This window comes from Aulostomus chinensis, chromosome 12 (genome assembly GCF_037954235.1).
Source record: "Aulostomus chinensis isolate RoL2024-O1b breed Wild chromosome 12, RoL_Achi_v1.0, whole genome shotgun sequence".
In the NCBI taxonomy this organism is placed as follows: domain Eukaryota; kingdom Metazoa; phylum Chordata; class Actinopteri; order Syngnathiformes; family Aulostomidae; genus Aulostomus; species Aulostomus chinensis.
In genome coordinates, this window is record NC_141331.1 from 398,940 (window position 1) to 415,604 (window position 16,665).

General features: G+C 45.3%; 1 protein-coding gene across 1 annotated transcript in view; it reads left to right on the forward strand.

Moving 5' to 3' along the window:
- LOC147251636 (titin-like) overlaps positions 1-16,665 on the forward strand; it is a 196,372-nt gene that overhangs the window by 136,017 nt on the left and 43,690 nt on the right. The window contains exons 163-190 of the mRNA XM_086221099.1: positions 2-310; positions 923-1,204; positions 1,282-1,581; positions 1,852-2,145; positions 2,221-5,190; positions 5,291-5,611; positions 5,739-6,023; positions 6,158-6,463; positions 6,585-6,748; positions 7,010-7,244; positions 7,448-7,723; positions 7,860-8,159; positions 8,517-8,819; positions 8,911-9,210; positions 9,318-9,605; positions 9,695-9,997; positions 10,101-10,403; positions 10,501-10,806; positions 11,347-11,634; positions 11,744-12,034; positions 12,121-12,408; positions 13,643-13,925; positions 14,083-14,390; positions 14,485-14,589; positions 14,943-15,140; positions 15,235-15,531; positions 15,650-16,237; positions 16,346-16,648. Of these exons, the coding sequence (XP_086077225.1) occupies positions 2-310; positions 923-1,204; positions 1,282-1,581; positions 1,852-2,145; positions 2,221-5,190; positions 5,291-5,611; positions 5,739-6,023; positions 6,158-6,463; positions 6,585-6,748; positions 7,010-7,244; positions 7,448-7,723; positions 7,860-8,159; positions 8,517-8,819; positions 8,911-9,210; positions 9,318-9,605; positions 9,695-9,997; positions 10,101-10,403; positions 10,501-10,806; positions 11,347-11,634; positions 11,744-12,034; positions 12,121-12,408; positions 13,643-13,925; positions 14,083-14,390; positions 14,485-14,589; positions 14,943-15,140; positions 15,235-15,531; positions 15,650-16,237; positions 16,346-16,648 (10,794 nt within the window). The remainder of the gene's footprint in view (position 1; positions 311-922; positions 1,205-1,281; positions 1,582-1,851; positions 2,146-2,220; positions 5,191-5,290; positions 5,612-5,738; positions 6,024-6,157; positions 6,464-6,584; positions 6,749-7,009; positions 7,245-7,447; positions 7,724-7,859; positions 8,160-8,516; positions 8,820-8,910; positions 9,211-9,317; positions 9,606-9,694; positions 9,998-10,100; positions 10,404-10,500; positions 10,807-11,346; positions 11,635-11,743; positions 12,035-12,120; positions 12,409-13,642; positions 13,926-14,082; positions 14,391-14,484; positions 14,590-14,942; positions 15,141-15,234; positions 15,532-15,649; positions 16,238-16,345; positions 16,649-16,665) is intronic.

A 16,665-nucleotide genomic window follows, 5' to 3' on the forward strand; every position in this document is an offset into this window, starting at 1 on the left:
GTGCGCCCTAGCCCTCCAGTGACACCAGAGGCTTACGACAAGACCAAGGATTCAGTCAGTCTGAAATGGAAGATGCCTCGCCATGATGGAAAGGGCAGGATCTTTGGCTACCTTGTTGAGTACCAGAAGCCTGGTGCAGTGGACTGGACTCCAGCTAATAATACACCAGAGCAATGCCCCGACCTCCACTATGTGGTAACAGGCCTGACCGATGGCCAGGAGTACGCCTTCAGGATTTTCACTGTCAATGCTGCTGGCAAATCCGATCCTGCCTATGTGAAAGAAACCATCAAGGTCCACGACAGACTGGGTATGGTTTTCATCTCTAACACTTCTCTGCTGTGTAGCTGGAGGAATAATGTTTTATTCTTTTATCTGGCATAAATTCATATTTATAACTGATTTATTATCAAGAGCTTTATGAAAAGTTTTCAAGCATTTTTTTCAAATTGAACTGCACTCCATTTCAGTAATTTTTATCGAATGATTTTAGATTTATTTTCCATCCATCCATTTTCTACCTCTTATCCTGCTGAGGGTGTTGGGGGTGGAGCCTATCCCAGCAGCCTTCCCCCTGGACGGGTCACCAGTCCATGGCAGGGCCAACACATATAGACAGACAACCATTGGCTCTCACATTCACACCTACGGTCAAATCAGAGTCTGGATTAACCTGGTCCCCTCTTGATGTGTTTGAACTGTGGGAGGAAGCCGGAGTACTGGAGAGAACCCACGCAGGCACAGGGAGAACATGCAGACTCCACACAGAAAGATCCCTCTCCCAAACGCAAAACCTTCTTGCTGGGGGGCCACAGTGCTAACCACTGCACCACGTGCCACCCCAGATATATTTTCATGCCTATAAATCAAAGTTTAATCATCTACTGAATTTAGTGTATTTCTGTCTGTTTCTAATCCACAGAGGAGCCAGAATTGCTGCTGGATGCCAACATGGCTCGTGACCACTTGGCCATGCTGGGCACAGATGTTACCCTGAGTGCCACTATCAAGGGTGTGCCAACCCCCACTGCCAGCTGGAAGAAGAATGATGGAGAAATTCCATCTCACATCACTGTTGCAGTCACTGCCACTGGCAGCAAAGTCTTCATTCCCAAATGTGTACGAGGTGACTCTGGCAACTACACAATCACAGTTGAAAATGCTGCTGGGAAGAGAACTGCCACCGTTGCTGTGCTGGTTCTGAGTGAGTAACACATCTAACAAGCATGGCAGAAATTATGGCACGAGAACCCTGCTCTGACTCAATTGTGTTTCCATCAGATAAGCCTTCCCCTCCAAGAGACTTAGCGGTCTCTGAAGTGACCAGTGAGTCAGCCTATCTGACCTGGAAAGCTCCTGAAGACAATGGTGGTGCTGTCATCTCCCATTACATTGTAGAGAAGAAGGATGTGGCTGCTGAGCAGTGGGTTCCCGTCTCAGCTACCAATAAGAAGCTGAGTCTGATGGCCATGTACCTGATGGAAGGAATCCAGTACCTGTTCAGAGTGGCAGCTGAAAACCAGTTTGGCAGAAGTGATTATGTGACCACTAAAACACCCATCAAAGCTGTTGATCCTCTCTGTAAGTAAAAGCCACATTTGGGGACAGTTCATATTTTTATGTTCACATATTTTTCAGTATCAGGTAGCATGTAGTCTGTCTTTACTTTTACTGTGAAATACCCAAGTGTGTTTCTGCATTAAACAAACCAATAAAGACATCTGGAAGCCATTAGACAACATGCACAACATCTTGTGTTTTCCAACTGCAGACCTTAGGAACTTAGATTTGAGAACTAAGGCTAAATTTGAACTTAGAAATGATCACCAACTTATTGTTCTTTCCTGTCAGATCCACCTGGCCCCCCAAAGAACCTACACCACACTGATGCAGACAAGACAGAGGTGTGGCTTGAATGGGAATGGCCTGATCGCAATGGTGGAAGTGAAATAACTGGCTTCATCGTTGAGCACCAGGAAGAGAGTCAGACGGACTGGGTCACCTTCAAGACTGTTAGCAACAACCATGCCCACGTTACTGGTCTGGAGGAAGGCCAAACCTACCGCTTCAGGGTCAAGGCTCAGAATGCCATTGGTGTAAGCCGTCCTGACACCAGCATCCCCATCACCTGCCATGAGAAGACATGTAAGACAGGATTCTTTTGAGATAATTCTGGATATACTTCAGTCAATATAGTAATGCATTTTTGTTGTTTTTCAGTGCCGCCCACTATTGAAGTTGATGTGAAGCTTATTGAGGGTCTTGTTGTCAAGTCAGGCAGCACTATTGTCCTCCCGGCCAAGATGACTGGAATCCCCATTCCCACTGCAAAGTGGATGACGGATGGCCAGGAGATCACATCCGAAGGCCGCTATCACATCGAGTCTGCTGGAGTCTCCACCATCCTCAGCATCCCTGACTGCAAGAGAGGGGACACCGGAGAGTACATCCTTACAGTGTCCAACCCTGCTGGCAGCAAAACTGCTGCCCTGCATGTCACTGTACTGGATCTTCCAGGTCCACCCATTGGACCAATCAATATTTTGGAGGTCACTCCAGATTACATGATGATTCAATGGAGGCCACCCAAGGATGACGGTGGTACACCCATCACCAACTATGTTGTTGAAAAGAAGGATGTGAAGAAGCCATGGGAACCCTGGTCAGTTGTGAGCTCCAGTGGCACCAGTACCAAAGCCAAGGTGTCAAGGTTGGAGAAGGGTCGTGAGTACATTGTCCGTGTCCGTGCTGAGAACAAGATTGGGATTGGAGCAGGTCTTGAGAGTCCTCCCACTATTGCCAAACACATGTTTAACCCTCCTGGTCCACCAGGCCTCCCAGTGTGCTCTGATATTACAGAGAATGCTGTGACAGTGGAATGGACCCTGCCTGACTATGATGGAGGCAGCCCCATCAGTGGCTATGTGATTGAACGCAGAGAGATGACAGGGAAGTGGATCCGAGTCAACAAAACTCCTGTCCTAGACCTCAGATACAGAGTCTCAGGCTTGTTTGAAGGCAACAGCTATGAGTTCAGAGTGTTTGCTGAGAACATTGCTGGTATCAGTGAGCCCTCACTCACCTCTGACCCCATCAAGGCCACTCGTGCCATCACTAAGCCTGGACCACCTGGCAATCTCAAGCTGAAGGACTGGAGCAAGTCCTATGCTGACATCTGCTGGACCAAGCCAACAAGAGATGGAGGCAGTCCCATCCTGGGTTACGTGGTTGAGATTCAAAAGTCAGGATCTGCCCAGTGGGACAGAATCAACAAGGATCTGATCAAGATGTGTGCCTACAGAATCCCAGGCCTGATTGAAGGAATGGAGTACAGAGTTCGCATCAGAGCCACTAACAAGGTTGGAGAGAGTGAACCGAGGGAGCTATCTGAGACCATCTTAGCAAAGGACATCCTGGTCCCTCCTGAGGTTATTGTTGATGTGTCTTGCCGTGACTCTCTCACTGCCAGGGCAGGTCAGATCATTAGTTTGATCACCAGGGTTAAGGGCAGACCTGATCCAGAGATCACATGGACCAAGGATGCCAGAGCCTTGTCCCGAGACAAGCGCACTGCAATTAACAATAACTACCCAGTGTGTGAACTGGTCATTAATGACGCTGTCAGGTCAGACTATGGCAAATATTCCATCACTGCCAAAAACAGTAGTGGACAGGCACAGGCCACGGTTATTGTCAATGTCCTGGACACACCTGGAGCTTGCCAGAACATTAAAGTAGCCTATGTGACTAAGAACTCTTGCATGGTGTCATGGGAGAACCCAGAAGACAATGGAGGCACAGAGATCACTCAGTACATTATTGAATGTCGTCAGCCAAGCCAGAGAGGATGGACAGTGGTGGCCAATGACTGCACCAAGCGCCTGATAAAGGCTCCTCTTTCTGAGGGATGTGAGTACTTCTTCCGTGTTAGTGCAGAAAACAAGATTGGTACTGGTCCACCCACTGAGACCAAAACAGCTGTGTTAGCAGTGGATCCCATTGAGAAACCTGGTGAACCAGTCGACTTCCACATTTCTGAGGTAGGCAAGACCTTCTGCTTCCTCAAGTGGAAGAAGCCAGACTATGATGGAGGTAGCCGGAACCTTGCTTATCATGTTGAGAAGAAGCCGAAGGAGGCTGAAGAGTGGGAAAGACTTCATAAGGGTGCAATCAAGGAGACTTACTTTATGGCTGACAGGTGCATTGAAAACCAGATCTACCAGTTCAGAGTTCAGACTAAGAATGAGGGAGGTGAGAGCAATTGGGTGTCCACGGCTGAAGTCCTGGTGAAGGAGCAGCTTGTGGTACCTGAGATCAAAATAAAACTGGAGGAAATCCTTGAGGTCAAGGCAGGAGACTGCATTCCTATTGAGGCAATGGTCAAGGGCAAACCTCAACCTGATGTCAAATGGACCAAAGATGATAGTAAAGAGGAGATAAAGAAGAGCCCCAGGCTTCAGATTGAAACTGGCATTGACTTCTCAAAGTTTCTCCTTTCTGCTGCCAGGCGCACTGACAGTGGAAAATATGTTGTCAGTGCTTTCAACAGTGCAGGAACGTGCTCTGCACATGCAAAGGTCAATGTGCTGGATCGACCTGGGCCTGTCAGAGATCTGAAGGTGTCTGGTATCACCATCGACCGGTGCCATCTGACTTGGGAAATCCCAGAGGATGATGGAGGTTGTGACATCTACAACTACATTATTGAAAAATGTGAGACCAAACGGGGAGTCTGGTCAGTCCACTCCAATGCTGTCATCACCAACAAGGCTAACGTTACCCGTCTTATTGAGGGCAATGAATATATCTTCAGGGTCCGTGCTGAGAATAAGATGGGTCCAGGGCCAGCAGTGCAGAGTGGGTCTATTGTAGCTGGCACACAGTTTAATGTTCCTGGAGCGCCTGAAGCCCCAGAGGTCAGCAAAATTGGCAAGGAGGAGATGACTGTGGAGTGGTCAGAGCCTGAAAAAGATGGTGGAAAGCCAATCACAGGTTACTTGTTGGAGAAGAGGGAGGAACATGCCATCAGGTGGTCTCCTGTCAACAAGGATCCAATCCCCGGAACTCGCTTCACAGTGACTGGGCTTCTGCCCCTCCATGACTATCAGTACAGAGTCAAAGCCATTAATGAGATTGGTATTGGCAGTGCAAGCAAGCCTTCACGTGCCATCACAGCCAAGGACCATGTCGGTGTGTAAACAATAATTGCATTTTTTTTTATGTGTGTTAACAATGTGGTCATTATAGGATCACTTATTTAATGACTTTATCTTCACATGCTTCCTTACAGAGCCACCTGCACCACCCACCAACATGAAAGTCCTGGACAGCACCAGGTCCACTGTTACTCTTGGCTGGACCAAGCCTGTATCAGATGGTGGAGCTCCAATAATTGGCTATGTTGTGGAGATGAGGGTGAAGGCAACTGGCAAGAAAGTAGATGACAGTTGGAAAAGGTGCAATGTGGCAGCTCAGCTAATCAAATGCGAGTTCACAGTCACCAGTCTAGATGAGAAACTTGAGTATGAATTTAGAGTGTCAGCTCAGAACCAGGTGGGAATGAGCCTGCCCTGTGATCTGGAAGGAGTTGTGATTCCCAGGGACATTCTAGGTGAGGACTTTCTAAGTTTTAATTAGCTTTTCGGAACTTACAGATATAGTCAAGCAAATGTAACATTAAAAGAAAATCTCTTCTTGTGAGGTCAAGCTAACACTTGTTCTATTTCCCATTGTAACAGAGGCACCAGAAATTGACCTGGACGCCAACCTGAAGCAGGGACTAACAGTGAGAGCTGGGTGCCCCATCAGGCTCTGTGCCACCATAAGAGGAAGACCACCACCCAAGGTCACATGGAGGAGGATGGGCATTGATAATGTGGTCAGGAAGGGACATGTTGACATCATTGACACCATGACCTTTTTGGTCATCCCAGACAGCACCCGCAATGACTCTGGCAAATACTGTCTGACCGTGCAAAGTGCTGCTGGAGAGAAGGCTGTGTTTGTCAATGTTAAGGTTTTGGGTAAGTCTTGATGAGCTTAGCATGTTTTAGTATGAGACAAGTAGGTTTTGTTCAGTCTACAGTGATAGCTAGTTTATAGTGAATAATAATTATAAATTGGGGATTGATTGTCCAACATTTGATTTGGCTGACAGACACACCAGGACCTGTGATAAGCCTGGAAGCCAGTGACATCAAACAGACATCAGCAATGCTGTCTTGGAATCCTCCTGAGATTGATGGCGGCAGTGAGATTTGTCACTACATTGTTGAGAAGCGTGAAATTGACCGCAAAACGTGGGCAACTGTTAAGGCTGAAGTGGAGAAGGACAAGATTCCCTTCAAGGTCAGCGGTCTATTGCCAGGCACAGAGTACTTCTTCCGGGTCACAGCTGTCAATGAGTATGGAGCTGGAGTTCCAAGGGTGTCGCCCACCTCATACCTGGCATCCGATCCCATCAGTGAGTAGTGTTTCTTCATAACACAGTCTGTGACACCAGAACTGAGACATCACTCTCGCTGCTCACTTGTTTCTTTGAATATCCCAAAGTTAAGACACATCTATTCGACTTCCTTTTCCAGGCAAACCTGATCCGTGCGAGAAGATTGAAGTTCTAGAAATCACCAAAAACAGTGCCGCAATTGGCTGGATTAAGCCTGCAAGGGATGGTGGCGCCAAGATTGATGGTTATGTGATTGAGTACATCGAGATCAAACCTCCTCCAGCACCTCCAGCACCAGTGGAGGTTTGTTATGTGATCAGACCCAGTCCTCAAAGACTGCTTAACAAAACCTTTTCATTTCCTCTTATCTTTTGTAATTAATAATGTTTTTTTTTGTTGGAACTTAATTAGTTTAATGAGTTTATCAACTCAAAATACCTACTGAGATGAATTATCTCATGCCCCACACTTTACTGTCAAAGAATGTTTTAGTTTAAGCAAGTTTCTTACTGGTTCAATTTAAAACACATAAAGCTTTAATCTACAACCCTACCCTTGCTGCAGGTTCCAGAAGGAGAGGAAGCCCCACCTCCACCACCTCCAGTAGTCGTCGAAGTTCAGCAGGCAGAGCCTGAAAAGGAGGTATGGAATGCCTACACCACTGTGAAGGGGTTGAGCATCAGTGTCAGTGGCCTCAAGGAGGGCAAGAGGTACAAGTTCAGAGTGGCTGCCAAGAACGTCATGGGTATGAGCCCATTCACCGAGACGCGGGAACCAGTCGAGATCAAGGAACAGATGTGTAAGTTATGACATCAGTTCGATAACAAGATGATGCACAGTAACTGATAGATAAATGTAAAAGATGAGACTCACTATTTGGAGTCATGATGATGATGCATCAGACCGAAAATAAAGGATTAGCAACGACAGCCTCTCAGGCCCAGTAGATGACTGTAATCATTCAAATCTATTTGACTCATGAACTCATGTTACTCTTGGCAGCGGAGCCAAAGATCCTCATACCAGAGACAGTAAGTGCCAGAGCAGGAGCCAAGCTCAGGGTGGAGGCACTCATATCAGGAAAACCTGCTCCAACCTGCAAGTGGATGTGTGCTGACAAAGCAGTGGTCCCATCCAGTCGTCTTGCTGTGCACCACTCTGGCAACATGTGTGTCTTGATCATAAAGGATGTTTCAAGGACTGACAGTGGAGAATACAGCCTTGTGGCTGAGAACAGCTCTGCAAAGGTTGTCCAGCCGCTGAAGATTATCATCAGAGGTAAAGTCGCCATGAGATAATGTGTCTAATTCAGTAATTAATTATGAATGAGGATTTCCAGGCTCAGGATCATTTCTTGTCCAGATGGTGACCTTGATGGTGTCAGTATTTCTGACATTTTTTCTGTATGCTTCAGACATTCCTGGGCCTCCAGAGGGTCCTGTGGAGATCAGTGACATCGACTCAGATGCTTGTTCTCTATCTTGGAACATACCACTTGAGGATGGAGGCAGTAAGATCACCAATTATGTGGTGGAGAAATGCGACGTGACTCGAGGTGACTGGGTAACAGCCGTTTCCTCCTGCCAGAAGACCAGCTGCAGACTTGGAAAACTCATCCCTGGAAAGGAGTATGTTTTCCGCATCCGTGCTGAGAACCGCTATGGGGTGTCAGACCCCATCCAGTCTGACAGGATGATTGCGAAGTTCCCCTTCGGTAAGTTTTGTTGTTACTGATTTAATCATCATGTACTCCAGCTTACATAAGCGCATTATTTATATATATATATATATATATATATATATATATATATATATATATATATATATATGTGTGTGTGTGTGTGTGTGTGTGTGTGTGTGTGTGTGTGTGTGTGTGTGTGTGTGTGTGTGTAAAGCCAGTTTCAGTACTCCCAGTATTAAGCATGGTGCACAGAAAAGTTTACACATTGTTTTCTGCCAATCAGAAGATTTACAAAAGTCATGCATTTTTCAGCAGTTGTAGTTGTTAAGTATGGATAACTTGTGATAGCAGTTAAAATAACCTACCATCTCTTTGTTTTGTATTCATCAGATGTTCCGAGTGAACCTCTGAATTGTTGCATCAACAAGACCAACAAGGACTGTATGTTTGTGGCCTGGGACAAGCCTGAGAATGATGGTGGTAGCCCTGTCACAGGTTACTACATTGAGCGTAAGGAGAGGAACAGTCTACTGTGGGTGAAAGCCAATGATACAGTTGTCCGCACCACTGAGTACCCCTGTGCTGGCCTCATCGAGGGCCTGGAATACACCTTTAGAGTGTCTGCAATCAACCGTGCTGGCCAAGGCAAACCAAGCAAAAAGACTGACTTTGTCACTGCCAGAACACCCATTGGTATATTTCTAAAGAGCACTTTAGTAACCAATATTTGTATTCTAAAAAGGAGTTTTTTTCTCATTTTCTTTAATCTGTGTTTATATCATAGACACACCAGGTAAACCAGAAGTCCTGGACATAACCAAGGACACTGTCACACTTGTTTGGGCCCGACCCAAGAATGACGGTGGTAGCAAGATTATTGGCTACTATGTTGAGGTCATGCGGTTGCCAGGAGACACCTGGGTGCGCTGCAACACCAGCAGTCAGAATGTTCCAAGGGAGGAGTACACAGTGACCGGCTTGGAGAGAGACCTGCAGTATCAGTTCAGAGTCATTGCTAAAACTGCTGTCAACATTAGCAAACCATCTGAGCCTACAGATCCCGTCCTGGTCTGTGCCGAGAATGGTAAGAGGTTTCAACACAATGATAAGAAAATCAGTGCCATTACAAACTTAAGGTTATTAACTAACAAGTGTGTAACACTTCTCTATGTTCCACCTATTTCAATGCAGTGCCTCCAAGGGTGGAGCTTAATGCCAGGATGCAGAAAGGTTTGAAGGTAAAGGCCGGAGCCACAGTTGTCCTGGAGGCTGAGGTGTTTGGGAAGCCAATGCCTAGGGTCACTTGGAAGAGAGGTGATGACAGTCTGAAGTCAGCTGAAGGCCAAGTCATCACACAGCAAAGACATAACTTCCAGCTTGAGATGACTGCAGTCACAAAAGAACATTCAGGGACCTACACCATCCTAGCTGAGAATGCCAGTGGCTCCAAGACTGCTGACATCCATGTCATCGTCTTGGGTGGGCACTTTTATCTTGTCTTTAGGGTAGCGTGTTACTGCTCAGACAGTTGAAGTACCATAATGCATTGATGTTTCATGTCTGCACAGATGTGCCTGGCCCTCCTGCCACTGCCAAGTACCTTGAGGTGTTTGCCACCACGATCAAGTTGTCCTGGGAGCCACCACTGAAGGATGGTGGTGCCCCCATCAGTAACTACATTGTGGATAAACGTGAGACCAGCAGAGCTAACTGGGCCCAGGTGTCCTCCAAGCACAAGGGTGACAATCTTGAGCTAAACGTGGAGAAACTGATTGAGGGTCATGAGTACCAGTTCAGAATCCGTGCTGAAAACACATGGGGAGTTGGAGACCCTCTCATCACAAACCCTGTCATCGCAAAGAATCCATTCAGTGAGTTAAGCATTATCATCAGCTGCTGTCTAGGAGTGAAAGAATACTGCCACAGTAAGTTGAAGGACATTTTAATGAAACTAAATCCCGACATGTGTTCCAGCTGTGCCTGGCCCTTGTGAGGCCCCAGTAATTACCAATGTGACCAAGGACTCCATGACTGTGAGCTGGAAGGAGCCCACAGATGATGGAAAGTCTACCATTCTGGGCTATTTACTGGAAAAGAAAGAAACCAAGGAGATGAACTGGACCAAGGTGAATCGGAAACCAATGACAGAGAGAAGCATGGAAGTCATGGGCCTCACAGAGGGTGCGGAATATGAATTTAGAGTCATTGCTGTCAACCAGGCAGGGCTCAGCAAACCCAGTGAGCCCTCTGCGGGCATCACTGCACAGAATCCCATCAGTGAGTCAGTCGATGTCTTTGTATTGTTATTTTTTTCTTTAGTCCATCAAAGACTATGTATATCCAATGTAACGCTGGAAAATGTATTATTTTCTAGCTCCTCCTGGCCCTGTGGTGAACCCAAGTGTGATGGACACCAGCCACAGCACTATCAGCCTTACCTGGGGTGCTCCAGCAAATAATGGTGGCAGCCCCATCCTCGGATACCTGGTGGAGAGCAAAAGAACTGACACCACAGACTGGATCCGCTGCAATGTTCCTAGGAACCTGCAAGAAACTAGCTACACTATCCAGAACCTCATTCACATGGCAGAATACCAGTGCCGGATCACTGCTGTCAACAAGGTTGGCTTCAGTGAGCCAGTTGAGGTTCCTGGCAAGCACATAGCAAAGGACATCATAGGTATGTTATTTTTCTTATTTTTAATTTTTTTTAAATGTTTTAATTCATTTTAACTTTCCAGTTCTTCAAAAGCAACTGAAATGTGATCAGAGAGTAATAAGCCCAAACCAGCAAAAGCAAAAAAACAGCAGCATTGTCATATTTAGCACCACTATGAAATTACCTGGCTAATATCAAATTAGCCTGGATTAGCCTCACAGCTCAGGTTTCTCTCCATTTCTTTTTCTGTTGTATTTTTTCCTTTGTTTACATCCCTGTTCATTTGAAGTTTGACTGTCACTCCTTTAATTACATCAAGTCACTGCAACCTCTTCTTTTTATAGTGGTACAGCATAGAATTTGAATGCGAGCTACTGCTTATCTACTGGATATGTAATATTCAAACAAAATGAGAGGAAGGAAACCATACCAAAAAAAAAAATCTATTGCCAAATTTCTGAAAATGCTGTTTAAATTTTTGATACATTTGAAAGGAAACCTGACTAGTGTTACATTGTTTGAACAATGAAACAAATGAGACATTTGAATGTGGTTATGCAGTTCCTCCAGAGGCGGAGCTAAGTGCAGAGCTGAAGGATGGTTTGCAGCTGAACGCAGGTGCCACCATGAAACTCCAGGCCAGAGTCAAGGGTCGCCCCACTCCCAAGATCATTTGGGCAAAGATGAACACAAACATTAAGGACCGCCAGGGAATTGTCATCAAGTCCACGAACACTGAAACCATGGTGATAGTAGAGAATGTCAATAGATACGATGCTGGCAAATACATTCTGAACCTGGAGAGCCCAGTCGGCATGAAGATGTACACCATCACTGTCAAGGTTCTTGGTGAGTGGAGGTCTATCTTTATTTCCAGAGAGAATCAGCTAGGTTGACTGATACAGGGATTGAAACCCGCATTCAAAGGTTGTGAAAAAGTATTGTGCTCTTTCTCTAGACACTCCAGGGCCACCGGTCAACTTGATGGTGAAGGAGGCCAGCAAGGACAGTGCCTCAATCTACTGGGATACCCCTCTAATTGATGGTGGCTATGAAGTCACCCACTATATTGTTGAGAAGCGTGACACTGAGAGGAAGGCCTGGTCCATCATCTCAAACAACTGCACCAAGACCTCATTCAAGGTGCCCGACCTAGATGCAGGACGCTCCTACTGCTTCAGAGTGTCAGCAGTCAACCATCTGGGTGCTGGAGAGTGCTGCGAGACTGCAGACTCAGTCAGAGCATCCGGTGAGTGTGATGATACCAAATTTGCTGTTTATTTTTAGTTTGTTGCTTTATTAAGTCAATAATCTCACCAATATTTCCTTTGACAGAGGAGCCTGGGCCTGTAATGGATTTCAAGACCCTACTGGTGACCAAGGACTCTTGCACTCTAAGCTGGAAGAAACCACTTAGTGATGGTGGCAGCCGAATCATCTGCTATGTGCTTGAGGTGCTAAATGGTGACAGCAAGTATAAGGAGCTGATGAGGTCGAAGAACATGCAATACAGCGCTAAGGATCTGGTGGAGGGCAGAGAGTACAACTACAGAGTCAAGGCTGTGAATGACACTGGAGAGGGCGCTGCCAAGGAGCTGACTGTGGTTGCCAAGGACCAGATCAGTATGAAACATTCCACACAAAATGCAACAGGCTGTGAACTTACGAGATGTGTCCACATTGTCTATTTGTCTTTGGCTATATTCACAATGCAGGGAAAAGTGGCCCAAATCTTGGCTATGTGACCTCAGTCTGGACAATATCTATTTCTGAATTCACATATGCTAATCTCTCAAGAGCTTTCATAGAGGACTTAGGTCACTCAGTGAATCTGGCTTTGAAGGACATCAGTGGAGGGTTAGTGAAGTGTATTTGGGGTGGTATTGATGATGATTGATTTATGGGGGGTTATGCAGTGTCAGTGAAATGGGCCTCAAATCACTGTTCAAAGAATGTAATTACTCACATGAGTGATATGAAATCATTGTCGTGGAAATTTGCCATTTTTCTTTGCCTTTTCTCATTTATTCTTGAAACATGGTCCATGTCAGGCTCTAATGTGAACTGGTCAAGGTCCTGACTGACATCACATTCAGCACACCTTCTTGCTTAAGTTCCAGCCACTGTAGACCAGTATTCTTGATGCCATCTATGTTGTGTATTTCTAGAATAAAATAATGCAAAAATATTCAAATAAAAAAAATACACACATCGGAGTCCCAGTTCATGGATTATAGTCTTGTTAAATCCTTGCAACGACTCATTACAATCCTTTCATTACAGCTTGACAAACACCAACAAAAAAAACCCACAATAACAGCATAGGTGTCTTCATACAATCACTGTGTCATTTTCCTCATCTTAATTGCACATTAAGTAGGACAAGCAGTCATTTCCAATAAGAGACCAATTATGGTAGGAATGCAATCTTTCCTGACTATCACTTTCCAACAACAGCAGACAAAAGGCCCCAGTTGACATGTGAAAGGTCTCATGACTGCTGTCATTACAAAAACATGCAGTAAAGTGCTTAAGTGGTTAAGTAACCTCTTCTTTTATACAAAAAATTACAAATAAGGAAAACATGTTAATTTGGGTCCATGAACGATTCTTGAACTGTTGAACTGTTGGGAATATATAGCATAAAATCGGATCTGTTTCTAATTTCAAAAGAGTTCCGCTGTTCATGCTGTCATGATAAAAACAGATCTGAACAAAAACATCAGACCATGGCCACATTTTTCCTTCAGTGTGAATGTAGCTGAAGTTCAGCTGCCTCTGAATCAGGTCAGATAGGCATCATGTTAAACACAAGAGTAGTTTGAATTGTCTAAACACTGTTTCTTCCCCTGTGCAGTCTTTCCTACGTGCGACTTAAGGGAGTTACCCAACATGTGCTACATTGCCAAGGAGGGCAGCACTGTTCGTCTCAAGATCCCTATCATTGGCAAACCCACGCCCAAGGTTTCCTGGAAGAAGGGCGACGATGAAGACCTTACAGACACGGGCCGTGTGTGTGCAGAGTCATCTGCAGTGAACACCACCCTCCTGATCAGGGATTGCCAAAGGAGTGATGCTTCCAAGTATACCATCACCTTGCGGAACAGTGCTGGTAGCAAAGAATCCACCATCTTCATCAGGTAGGTATCAAACTGAGCCAGTGTCATTCTACACTACACCAAGAATGGAATATAAATGTGTTTTATAATTATTTTTGATCATGGCATTTATATTGGACTTGTATGGATTCTTGGGAAATACATCGGCAATTTAAACCGAAATATTGTTTTCTTTCAGGGTGGTGGGTAAACCTGGCATCCCTGTTGGGCCCATAAAGTTCAAAGATGTTGCTGCTGATGGTGCCACCCTGAAGTGGGGAGTTCCAAAAGATGATGGTGGCTCAGAAATCACCAACTACATTCTGGAAAAGAGGGACTCTATCACCAATATGTGGGTAACGGTTTCCTCTGCTGTCGAGCCCAACAGCATGAGAGTGACCAACCTCCATGAGGGAACGGAATACATTTTTAGAGTCTGTGCTGAGAACAAGTACGGCATTGGAGAGGGACTCAAGTCTGACCCCATTGTTGCTAAACATCCTTTCAGTACGTGGTTATAACTGTCTCAGTCCTAGATTGTAAGCTCATGAATGTCAAGATGGATCATCTCCTGACTGCAGTGTTATTGTTTTTTTTCTAGATGTTCCTGATGCTCCTCCTCCACCTCAGATAATGAGTATGCGCCATGACTCTGCTTATCTGGCCTGGTCTGACCCCAGGAAGACAGGAGGCTCTCCCATCACTGGTATGGAAAAAAAAGAAACTGTTATGATAGTTCCAGTAAAAATACATTAACTTTCAGCATTAGCTGATTCAGAGATTTTTGAAACTTTTTCAGATTTTGGTAGACCTGCATTGAACTCTCACAATAATTACTGAATACAAATTCAGATTTTAAGTGTTTGAATGTTTGGAAAAGGCATAGTTCAAAGTTTAATTGAACTATTCCCAATTTTACTGAGGAGCATCAATGACACAAATTTGAGAACCCCTGAACTATCACCTGATGAACACAAAATGAATATTTTGCCTCATAGCGCTTCTGTTTGTGAGTGTATGTGGCGTTTGTGCTTCATGAGGCTCTGCTTCTATGTTCAGGCTACCATGTTGAGTTCAAAGAGAGGAACAGCATGTTGTGGAGGAGGGCAAGTCCCACCGCCTTGAAGATGAAGGAACACAAGGTTGCTGGGCTGACTGAGGGTCTAGAGTATGAATTCAGGGTCATGGCAATTAACCTTGCTGGCATTGGCAAACCAAGTGCTCCCACTGATCCACAAGTGGCCTTGGATCCCATTGGTAAGTTTGAGCAAATGTAATAGAAAATCTGTAACTGTATAAGAAATGTTATTTCAGTTACATAAACATATATGTTCTTACCATGTTTGCTCAGATCCTCCCGGTAAACCTGATGTAGTCAGCATCACCAGGAGCACCGTGACCCTCCAGTGGGCAGAGCCACAGTTTGACGGAGGTCACAGACTGACTGGCTATATTGTTGAGAGGCGGGACCTGCCCTCAAAAATCTGGGTGAAGGCCAACATTGTCAATGTTGTGGTACCTGCGTTTACTGTCAGTGATCTCCAGGAGGGCTGCAAATACGAGTTCAGAATCAGGGCAAAGAATGCAGCTGGTGCTCTCAGCCCCCCCTCCGAACAGACAGACACAATCCTCTGCATGGATGAATATGGTGGGATATGAAATTGATTACAATCAGTAATTGATTGCACTGGTCTTTGGTTGCTTTTAGTAACTAGTACATTGGTATAATTTGTGTTGAGTCAACCTTCTCTGTTGTTGTCCAACAGCTTCACCAACCATTATCATCGATGCTCAGGTGATGGAGGGTCTGACTGTCAGAGCTGGAGATACTATCGTCATAACTGCCACAAGTATTTCAGGCAAACCTACCCCAACATCATGCTGGTCTAAGGGCGGAAAGTACTTTAAGCCTTCTGACATTGTTAATGTAGAGACTACTGCAACCTCCTCTACTCTGTCAGTCAAGTATGCTGGTAGGAAGGACTCTGGAGATTACATCATCACTGCTAGCAACCCCTTCGGTGTAAAGGAGGAGACCGTCAAGGTAAAGGTTCTGGATGTTCCCTCTGCTCCTGGTCCCATTGAATGTAGTGGTGTGTCCTCTGAGAAGGTCACTCTGACCTGGACCACTCCTGCTGAGGATGGAGGTTCTCCTATCAAGTACTATACATTGGAGAAAAGGGAGACCAGCCGCCTTCTGTGGACTATTCTGGAGGAGAAGGTTATCGGTTGTCACTACGTGGCAAACAAGCTCATTCAGGGCAATGAATACATCTTCAGAGTTTCAGCTGTGAACCAGTACGGTGCCAGTGAGCCATCTCACTCTGAGTCAGTCAAGATGGTTGATCGATTTGGTATGTACAGTTTCTTCTCCTTAGATTCTTTATTTGTGCATAATTAAAAATGTATGTTACTCTAAGAAAAGAAACCTCTTGAATTTTTTTTTCCATCCATATTTCTAGGACCTCCTGGTCCACCATCAAAACCAGAGGTTGAAAAAGTTGATGGACATTCAGCAACAGTGATATGGAAAAGACCAGCTGAGGATGGAGGAAGTGACATCATAGGCTACTGTGTTGAAAAGAAGGAGAAAAAGGCCATGAGATGGGTCAGGGCTTCAAAGAAATCCATTGCTGAACTCAGCTATGAAGTCACTGGACTCACTGAAGGCATTGAGTATGAGTTCCGTGTTCTAGCAGAGAACAGAGCTGGCTTTGGAGAGCCAAGTGAGCCATCCATGCCTGTTAGAACCATTGTTGCTTCCTGTAAGTAAAACAACATC